The sequence below is a fragment of the Cyprinodon tularosa genome, unplaced genomic scaffold, assembly GCF_016077235.1.
Source record: "Cyprinodon tularosa strain WSP-4 unplaced genomic scaffold, ASM1607723v1 ctg779, whole genome shotgun sequence".
Classification (NCBI taxonomy): Eukaryota; Metazoa; Chordata; class Actinopteri; order Cyprinodontiformes; family Cyprinodontidae; genus Cyprinodon; species Cyprinodon tularosa.
This window is the reverse complement of record NW_024039539.1, coordinates 248,308-259,840: the sequence shown is the minus strand read 5'-3', so window position 1 is coordinate 259,840 and position 11,533 is coordinate 248,308. Positions and strand designations below refer to the sequence as shown.

At 37.6% G+C, this 11,533-nt stretch overlaps 1 protein-coding gene across 1 annotated transcript; it reads right to left on the bottom strand.

Moving 5' to 3' along the window:
* Positions 1-4,699: 4,699 nt before the first annotated feature.
* xcr1a.1 (chemokine (C motif) receptor 1a, duplicate 1) lies at positions 4,700-7,849 on the bottom strand. The gene has a single exon (XM_038270810.1). The coding sequence runs from the start codon at positions 7,834-7,836 to the stop codon at positions 6,820-6,822; it is 1,017 nt and encodes a 338-aa protein (XP_038126738.1). The 5' UTR covers positions 7,837-7,849; the 3' UTR covers positions 4,700-6,819.
* Positions 7,850-11,533: the final 3,684 nt, after the last annotated feature.

Sequence of the window (11,533 nt, the reverse complement as noted above, 5' to 3'; positions counted from 1 at the left end):
ACCCACTGTCTTTGGACCCAATCTGTTCCCCCTCTCCAACGATCTGTCTGAACTTCATCAAGGTATACAGGTGCTGGTCATAAAATTAGAATATCATGAAAAAGTAGATTGATTTCAGTAATTCCATTTAAAAAGTGAAACTTGTATATTATATTCATACATTACATACAAACTCATATATTTCAGATGTTTATTTTGTTTAATTTTGATGATTACAAATGACAACAAATGAAAATCTCAAATTCATCATATCAGAAAATTAGAATATTGTGAAAAGGTTCAAAATTGATGGCCCCTGGTGCCACACTCTAATCAGCTAATTAACTCAAACCACCTGCAAAAGCCTTTAAATGGTCTTTCAGTCTAGTTCTATAGGCTACACAATCATGGGGAAGACTGCTGACTTGACAGTTGTCCAAAAGACGACCATCGACACCTTGCACAAGGAGGGCAAGACACAAAAGGTCATCGCTAAAGAGGCTGGCTGTTCACAGAGCTCAGTGTCCAAGCACATTAATAGAGAGGCGAAGGGAAGGAAAAGATGTGGTCGAAAAAAGTGTACAAGCAAGAGAGATAACCGCACCCTGGAGAGGATTGTGAAACAAAACCCATTCAAAAATGTGGGGGAGATTCACAAAGAGTGGACTGCAGCTGGAGTGAGTGCTTCAAGAACCACCACACACAGACGTATGAAAGACATGGGTTTCTGCTGTCGCATTCCTTGTGTCAAGCCACTCTTGAACCACAGACAGCGTCAGAAGCGTCTTGCCTGGGCTAAAGAGAAACAGGACTGGACTGCTGGTGAGTGGTCCAAAGTCATGTTCTCTGATGAAAGTAAATTTTGCATTTCCTTTGGAAATCAAGGTCCCAGAGTCTGGAGGAAAAGAAGAGAGGCACTTCATCCACGTTGCTTGAAGTCCAGTGTAAAGTTTCCACAGTCAGTGATGGTTTGGGGTGCCATGTCATCTGCTGGTGTTGGTCCATTGTGTTTTCTGAGGTCCAGGGTCAACGCAGCCACATACCAGGAAGTTTTAGAGCACTTCATGCTTCCTGCAGCTGACCAACTTTTTGGAGATGCAGATTTCATTTTCCAACAGGACTTGGCACCTGCACACAGTGCCAAAGCTACCAGTACCTGGTTGAAGGACCATGGTATCCCTGTTCTTAATTGGCCAGCAAACTCTCCTGACCTTAACCCCATAGAAAATCTATGGGGTATTGTGAAGAAGAAGATGCAATACACCAGACCCAACAATTCAGAAGAGCTAAAAGCCACTATTGGAGCAACCTGGGCTATCATAACACCTGAGCAGTGCCACAGACTGATCGACTCCATGCCACGCCGCATTGCTGCAGTAATACAGGCCAAAGGAGGCCCAACTAAATACTGAGTGCTGTACATGCTCATACTTTTCATGTTCATACTTTTCAGTTGGCCAACATTTCTATAAATCCTTTGTTTTTATTGGTCTTCAGTAATATTCTAATTTTCTGATGATGAATTTGAGATTTTCATTTGTTGTCATTTGTAATCATCAAAATTAAACAAAATAAACATCTGAAATATATGAGTTTGTATGTAATGTATGAATATAATATACAAGTTTCACTTTTTAAATGGAATTACTGAAATCAATCTACTTTTTCATGATATTCTAATTTTATGACCAGCACCTGTAAACCAGAATCAACACCAAACAAATCATCACCGCTGCCTGGCTAACCAAACAATCCATCTCTGCAGATCCTCTGTGATTCCAGTCCCGGACCAGTATCTGAACCAGCTCATAATTATTCTGTGTGCTTCTCTCTCAATAAACTGTTTAACTTTTACCCCGTTTCATGTGGTGTTCTGCATGTGGGTTTATACACTAGAGACCTATCATGACAGAAAGTACATATTATTTTCCTTTCACTGTGCAATTCTGTATTATCTGGTATTGGTCATGGTTATCAGGATAAAAACTGATATCAAGGGAAGTGAAATGTTAACTATATGCTTAACTCTGTATAATCAATATATTATACAAAAATATGCATACAAAACACACTCTCACAACACTCTTTGTTTACCTGTTACCGGGTCTCCAACATTACTGCCGAGCTGGTAGCTAACCATAAAGGGGGGTTCAGATGTCAGAGGAGGATTCTCTGTATCACCATCGCCATGCAGTGGTCTCATTGAATCACACACCTCTGGGAAAATACCATTTGACCAACTATGCAACTTGCAGATGAAGTTAAAGCCGAGAAAAAAACGTAACCACATCTAGAAAAAAAATAAAATAATCAAAATGTGGTAGACCTATAATTCACTGACAGCCTAATTAACAATGATGTACAGACAAATGTAAAAGTTATTTTATATGTTTAAACATTTATATTTCCAAATTTATGTTTAATGCTTACAAAAACTGACAGACTCTCTTCCAAATAAAACAATATTGTAATCATAACAACACAACAAAGTTTCACAAAAAGGACACAGATTTTTATCAAAATTCAATTATACTAAAAAACATACCACAATTTTTTTTAAATGCAGAAAATATTTGAGGATTGTCAGGTAAAAAACCAGTCCTTCTTCCAAGACAGTCAGGAAGCTGTGTGAGCTGTAAAGCTGTGCAACAACAGACTGTTAAGGAACCCGGAAAGAACCATAAAACCTACCCTAAGTTAGAGTGATTTAAATTAATTATTAACTGGGAATAAAAGATAACCATTTATCATTTTACAGGTTGGAAAAATGATAAAGTTTGTTCCTTGTTTACTCTATCTACAAACATACTTTGACAGGTCCAATAGACAATGTAGGTACAAAATCTGGTTTGTGGCACTGAAAGTCTAGCCTCTGATATAAACCAGTGTTTGTGGTTTCCATGAATACGCACAGGCATGTTTCAAGAAGGAAGCTAAGGAAGTCATCTCTGACATTAATCTTTGTAAAAGAAAAGCAAAAAAATATATGAATAAAAAAAGTCTCAATAATCGTCTCATCATATTTTAATGTTTTATGAGGTAATAGAAAAACAAAAAAACAGATTAAATGTTAATCTTCCTTATCACTTCACTAAAAATCCTTAGGTCTGCATCACAGAAAAATAACTAAATATAATAATAACTGAATAAGAATAGCTGGCACTTCAGGAGTAACTTGAACAAACGTCATATTTTTCTATTGAAAGGCAAAGTTTTTAGTTTGCCATATAATTTTATAAATGCCAAAAAAGAAAGAAAGCAGAACTGGCCACCATTTAATGATGGAAAGACAATAAAGCAAATGAATGGAAACAAACCTTCTTGTGATGGAGCCCCCCCCCCCCCCCCCCCCCCCCCCCCCCCCCACAAATTGCAGACAGTATTTATGTATAAAAGACAAATACTTAGTTAAGGAAGAAATTATTCTACAATGGTTAACTTTGGAAAAAGTTGGCTGTCTCTCTTCCTCTGGTTCCCGGCCCTCCCGGCGAGCTGCGTGTGGCCCCAAGGAAAACCAGCAATGCGTGTTGAAGTCACAGAATTACAGAGTTTAATCCAATATAAGACAATGCATAAACTTAGAAATAAGACAATGCACAAACTTACAGCAAAAACTGCAGAACAACGGAGACATACATTCAATTACCTGACATAAATGGAGAGAAGGAAAGAAAGCAAAGACGTACAAAGACATCTTTGGAGAGTTGCAAGAGCAAATCTGATTTGTTACTTCTGTGTAGAAAGTTTTAACCTCTTGTATTTAATTTATTCAAATAAGGCTGGCTTTTGCTCCTCCAACCAGGAGCTATCTTGGACACTCAGAAAAACCTAGAACTTCCCCTAATTTACAGCCTGGCCTCCAGGAATTCTAAGGTCTTCTGGCTGAAGAAAACATAAGATAAGACCTCACAGAATAGCTGTGGAATGCGGGGGCCTCTTCCTGCCATAAATTCTCAGGAACAAACTTAAATTCAGTAATTTGATTCAAGGAAAGGTTATCTTCACAAACTTGTTCAAAATTAAGAAATATGTTCAAAATGAGACATACCTTTTACACATGCCATAAGATTAACTGTATTAAAAACTAAAAATAATAATTTTTCTTTAACAACATTCAATATGAGCATCATCTCCTGCTAAATTGTAAAAACATATCTGCATTTTGCAAGTGCAAAAGGTTAAAGACAAATGGTCTAATCATTTGGTTTCACATGAACATTTTTGTTCTATTTAGCTTTGGCTGTGTGGATGTAATGCTTTAAGCCAGCAGAAGATGGCACAGTGTTTACACTGTAAGGAAATGTGCTGTTACTGTAAATGGCTGTGAAAAGAGACATGCTGGTTAAACATATTGTGTTTCAGTTTGAAGTGTACTCAGGGTTTCCTTGTTTTGAGCTTTAAAAATGTTTTCTTTCTAAGGAAACCAAGTTGATTGCATCCAATAAATAACTTTGCAGCAATCCCTTATAGAGAGGAATAATCTACAATCTACAAATAATTTTTTTAATAATCTACATTTTTATGTTCATATAGAATTATAAGTCAGTATATTCATTTTTTATAAATCTGAAATCTGCAGGTTCATCACAACATGTAATGATGTTACATGCTATTTATGAGTTATGTGATTATTAAGTTAGAAAACTTGAGTCTTTGCCAATGTTTGGACCCTACTACTAAAAATGTTTGGTACACTACTAAGTATATTGTTTATTAGTCTCATCCTTGTTACCAGAATAGAAAAGAGCAGTTTAATTTTCTTTTAACATGCTACCATTATAAAAACAACTAAAGAAATTCAACAAACTAGAATCATGTAGAAAATGTTAATTTATTTCAGTAATTCAGCCCAGAGTAAAACATGTATTATAGACTAATTACACAAATTATGTTCTATGGTTATGGCTTTGATTATTATTGCTAAACCTCAATATTCAGCTTCTTAAAAAAAATAGAAAATACATCAGACAAGTGTTTAAATAAAATGTATTTTTTTTTACACATCCTGTATTTTATAACCTACACGTACTTAGGAAAGACTGCTGAATAAATGCACGGTAAGCCACTAAAAGTCATTGTTAAAGAAGCATTTTGTGCAGAGAGGGCTGTATCCAAATAAACTAAATAATTTAGTGAAAAAGTATATTAGAAGAATGTATACATGTATCTATAATAACTGATGCCTTCAAAGGATTGTGGAGCAAATTCTATTCAAGAGTTTTTGGAGATTCACAAGATTTGGAGACATTACTTTAATTAAGCCACTCCAAGGATGCAAGGATAGATGAATGGAGCCTGGATGATGCAAGGACTGTTTCATTGTTTTTATTTCAATTGGAAAATGAATCCCCTGTCACATCTTGATTTAGCCAGCCTGATGTACGAAAAATCTGGCAAAAACATTGGCATATGTTGGTATGCTATGGGGCAGTTTTGTATAAGTGGAGCACGCTGAAACACGCTGAATCATGTCGACATACGGCAAGTACTGTATGTTGAGCACAAGTCTTGACGTATGCCAGTGTATGCCATACGTGGGGCATAAGTTACAGGTAAGTTATTTGATTGTTAACATACGTTAAGTTTAAGTTACCCATAAGTCATGGTGTCTAGCTTATCCAAAATCTATGAGTAACTTGTGTATAACTTATGCATAACTTATGCATAACTTATCTCCAATGCATATCAAAGTATTTGATGTGTTCCAGACGACCGCTGAACAAGTTTCTAATTTACAGCTACTGTATAATGGCATTTAGTGGAATCTTCTTCTTGTGCTTTTTATGCAGACCAGGTGCCACCGTGTGTATTGCTGTCCCCCTCAGGACACTCCTTTGTGCATCATTTCATAGGCATTACGCTGCCGTCTGTTATGCATAAGATAGGCTGTTGCTGGAGATAAATTCTGGACTCATTATGAATACTCTATGATGCACCCAAAATTGAAAAATTATATAGGAAGTTCGGCATCTGCCAGTGTTTTAGAAGATCCAGTGTGGCAGTCTGTGGGAGTTACTTTATACTTTCATACTTAAAGTATAAAATAAAATAAACAGCCAGATGCCACTATAGGAATCAAAAGCTCAATTTCGAAAAATGCTTCGAGATAGGGCCGAGATACGCTCTCGCCTGTGTCCGACCTTTCAGACATTTCAACATGCTTTTAAAAATGTAAGGAATAGAAAGTACAGATACTGGTGTGAAAAGGTTTTTAGTATAAGTCAGAAGTAGGAAGAAAAATAAGTAATGGAGTAAAGTATAGATACCTAAAAAGTGTACTTAAGTACAGTAACAAAGTATTTGTAATCGTTACTTGCCACCTCTGGGTCTATGCCCTAACCACTAGGCTGTCACCCCCCCTTTTCCCCCTTCAGCATACGCTGGCTAAATCGTCAAGATGTGAGAGGGGCTTAAGGTGAAGAGTTAACAGTCAAAAGATTCAAGGTGTTTTTTGGGTTTTAGTCATGCTTCCCTCTGCTGGCAGGCCTTATAGAGTTGCTGGTTTTATTTTTCATCAGGGCTCTTATCTATCAAATAATGAAATATTACTGTCCTACTGTACATTTAGTCAACAAACTGGCCTAATCTAAACCCCTAAGGGAGTTAATGAAAGATGGCTGACACCAGATTGCCTCTATTCCTTATACTACAACAAATCATACAATGTTCTCTTGTTGCCTCACACTGTGTATAAATAGTGAGTACAAATATCTAACTTTGTAGCTATAGCAGCATGTTTAAAAATGTCTCATATAAAGTACCTCCATTAATTTTTACACAACCATGTATCAGCAAATTATAAACGTTGAGGCATAAAAATAGGAAAATGTATATTTGCATCTAGTACATTGATCCTCGTGAAGCGAGATTCAGCCTGTTGGCATCTTGATCTTTCACTGGACTCGGGCGCCTAAACATTCGATGCAGCAGTGACTTCAAATGGTTCCTGAACTTCACACCAACAAATGCATAAAAGACAGGGTTCAAGCAGCAGTGAGAGAAAGCAATGAACCGACACACTTGGAAAGCATAGTCAAGCTGAATGCTCACTGTACAGTCATTAAAAGGGTAATGTGCTTTGTGTGATAAGGCTCTCAAAAAGATGACCAGGTTGTAGGGCACCCAGCCCACAAAAAAGACAGCCACGATGCAGAAAACTAACTTCACAGCTCTGTTCTTAGTGTGGGACCTTGTTCTTGTGATTCTCCTTAATATCTGAATGTAGCAGAAAGCCATCACTGCAAACGCAGCCAGGAAGAAGACATTCTGCTGAGACATCCCAATGATTTTCCATTCGACGGTCTTATATTCACAGCCCAAGGAGTCTGATTCTTCGTGATGGATTTTGACAATGGCTGTCTGGAGCAGGGATGGCATAGCTGCTCCAATACTAATGATCCATGTGAGGACAGACAGGAAAAACCCAGTCCAAAATTTCATAGTAGTTATGCCAGAGAGAGGATAGACCACAACCAAATACCTATAAATGGTCATGACGGTCAGGAAAAGGACGCTACTATAAAACCCAGTAAAAAAGACAAACTTCACAATCTTGCACACATACTCTGAAAACACCCATCCCCAGATGTGGTAGATGGCCCAGAAGGGGAGGCCGATAGTGAAGACGAGGTCAGAGATGGCCAGGTTGAAGATGAAGATGTTGGTCAGAGATTTCAGGTTTTCATACAAAGCCAGGATGATGAGGACCAGGATGTTTCCAGTAAGACTCAGAGAGAAGACAATAGAGAAGAAAATAGGAATGGCGATGGACCCAAATTTGACCACTTCACGTTTTTCACAAACTTCATCCTCATAGTCATTGTCATAGTCAAACGTTATGTTGCTCGAGTCATCCATATCTGGTGCAGAGGAACCTGTAGAGGACATTTAAGCTTTTAGGTTTATATAGTAATGTAGTAAAATCTCCCTGTACAGCTTACAGTTCTCGAGAACAACAAAACTTACCTTGTTCCTTGTGGAACTGAGTAGTTCCCAAATGTAAAACAATCTGAATGATTTAAAGCGGCACAGTAATACGCAAGTTTTGTATAACAACTGCTGATGTACTACAGAAATAGTTTTCCTATTGCTCTTTTTAATCTAGTTATTACATGATCTCCTGACAAGAAAAGCATTCAAATCTTGCTTGAAGACTTTTTATTTATTTATCAAAATTACATTTGTTTAAAATCTTATTTTGTTTACTCAGATTTTTACATCCCAGACAAAGATTAGTTACTTTTTAATAAAAGTTACCTTATAGTCTTCAGCCCCATCAAGACCTCACACAAAATGAAGGTGCTTCAGAAAGTAGGTGAACATTAACATTCACATTAAAATGCTGAATTTTATTCTTGATTAAATGTTTAGACCACTTTTTAAAAGTGGTTAAAACTAAATAAGGTTTTTTTTACTGTCTTACTTTGATATTATATGACTGACTAACAGATTTTGGACCATAACCACATAGAACAAATTATGATAGTTTACTAGAGGATTTGAACGAAAAATATCTGAAAAATTATTCAAGCTTTAGGAAACTTAAAAGCAAACTAAGATGATAAATAGTCTAAAATTAAAAATAAAATCACAGTTCAAATTATCATACATTAAATAACTGCAAACTTAATATATGACACTTAATCTTACAAGCAAGGCGAGTATTAATCAGATAAGATGCCAGTGGCCCATTTTGATTAGAGGAGCTGCAGGAATCCACAACTTAGGTTTAGAACAACAAAGAGGTCCTTTCATACTTTGTAATGCCAATAGAAAAAATTCCTTCAGGGATGCTTTCCCATTACTAATCTCACTGTGCTTAATCTATTCAAAAAATTTATGAAAATGTTAATCTTTGCACTGCAAAGCTGGATGAGACATACCTCAAAATATATTCATCTGTAATTGTAGCAAAAGCTGGTTCTGGACAGTGACGACAGTTCCACTGAAAGAAAAATAAATACATAAAGGTGTAGAATATCTCTGAGCCTCGGGTCTGTTAAGTCTGCTGACTAATGAAGCAGTGTAAACTTCACTAAACTGCAGTTACATTTTACAGTAGTGGGCAGGTGCAGAGTCCTGCTGGGAAATGAAACCATCATACCCCAAAAATAATGATCTAAAATACCGCTGCGTTAGATTTGGACTTTAGGTAAGTCAGTGGGGAAAAAAACCAACAACTTAGCAGACTTTGTTAAGTCTGTGTGATAATTTGACTTCACTTTAAATTTTAAACAATAGAGATTGTGAGCCTCTCAAACCTTTTTCAACATTAGGATCGGCATTACCAAATGAAATGCGGTCTTTAATCAAAAACGGAGACTCTGTCTTACTGAGAAACAGCAATTAATTTTCTCCTTACTCAAAGTTGGACAATTGTGACAAATATGGCTCTGGTTGTGGAGTGGCTAACATGGAGAAAAAAAACTTTGTAACCAATGTGTTGAGTGTGGTGGATCATAATGGAGCATGCTCTCTTTCCACACCTTTTTCGCTCAACTCAACTTTCTTTTAACAGGGTGTAATAAAGTAGTTTGAGATCATCCAGCTTCTTTTGCAGTCTTACATTTTATGGTTAAATCTCTTTCAAAGAGTGTCAGTGAGTCTTAACAACTATCATTCATGATTCTGTTCTGACCGAGTCTTGGCTTCATTCATCGATATTGGACAATGCTATTAGCCTGGAGGGGTAATAGAAAAGAACTAAGCTGTAAGACTAGACGTGGTGGGCTCTGTGTGTACATTCACAACAGCTGGTTTAAAAATGTCTTTATTGGTCGCCAGCTTCTGCTCTCCAGACCTTGGGCAAGACACTTCACCTGCATTGTCTACTGATGGTGGTCAGACGGCCCGGTGGCGCCAGTGCACGGCAGCCTCGCTTTTGTCAGATGGCCCAGAGCAGCTGTGGCTACAATGTAGCTTGCCACCATCAGTGTGTGAGTGTGTGTGTGAATGGGTGAATGACTGAATGTAAAGTGCTTTGGTCAAGTCTCCTGACTTGAAAAACCACTATATACAGGTGCTGGTCATAAAATTAGAATATCATGAAAAAGTAGATTGATTTCAGTAATTCCATTTAAAAAGTGAAACTTGTATATTATATTCATACATTACATACAAACTCATATATTTCAGATGTTTATTTGGTTTAATTTTGATGATTACAAATGACAACAAATGAAAATCTCAAATTCATCATATCAGAAAATTAGAATATTACTGAAGACCAATAAAAACAAAGGATTTATAGAAATGTTGGCCAACTGAAAAGTATGAACATGAAAAGTATGAGCATGTACAGCACTCAGTATTTAGTTGGGCCTCCTTTGGCCTGTATTACTGCAGCAATGCGGCGTGGCATGGAGTCGATCAGTCTGTGGCACTGCTCAGGTGTTATGATAGCCCAGGTTGCTCTAATAGTGGCTTTTAGCTCTTCTGAATTGTTGGGTCTGGTGTATTGCATCTTCTTCTTCACAATACCCCATAGATTTTCTATGGGGTTAAGGTCAGGAGAGTTTGCTGGCCAATTAAGAACAGGGATACCATGGTCCTTCAACCAGGTACTGGTAGCTTTGGCACTGTGTGCAGGTGCCAAGTCCTGTTGGAAAATGAAATCTGCATCTCCAAAAAGTTGGTCAGCTGCAGGAAGCATGAAGTGCTCTAAAACTTCCTGGTATGTGGCTGCGTTGACCCTGGACCTCAGAAAACACAATGGACCAACACCAGCAGATGACATGGCACCCCAAACCATCACTGACTGTGGAAACTTTACACTGGACTTCAAGCAACGTGGATGAAGTGCCTCTCTTCTTTTCCTCCAGACTCTGGGACCTTGATTTCCAAAGGAAATGCAAAATTTACTTTCATCAGAGAACATGACTTTGGACCACTCACCAGCAGTCCAGTCCTGTTTCTCTTTAGCCCAGGCAAGACGCTTCTGACGCTGTCTGTGGTTCAAGAGTGGCTTGACACAAGGAATGCGACAGCAGAAACCCATGTCTTTCATACGTCTGTGTGTGGTGGTTCTTGAAGCACTCACTCCAGCTGCAGTCCACTCTTTGTGAATCTCCCCCACATTTTTGAATGGGTTTTGTTTCACAATCCTCTCCAGGGTGCGGTTATCTCTCTTGCTTGTACACTTTTTTCGACCACATCTTTTCCTTCCCTTCGCCTCTCTATTAATGTGCTTGGACACTGAGCTCTGTGAACAGCCAGCCTCTTTAGCGATGACCTTTTGTGTCTTGCCCTCCTTGTGCAAGGTGTCGATGGTCGTCTTTTGGACAACTGTCAAGTCAGCAGTCTTCCCCATGATTGTGTAGCCTATAGAACTAGACTGAAAGACCATTTAAAGGCTTTTGCAGGTGGTTTGAGTTAATTAGCTGATTAGAGTGTGGCACCAGGGGCCATCAATTTTGAACCTTTTCACAATATTCTAATTTTCTGATATGATGAATTTGAGATTTTCATTTGTTGTCATTTGTAATCATCAAAATTAAACAAAATAAACATCTGAAATATATGAGTTTGTATGTAATGTATGAATATAATATACAAG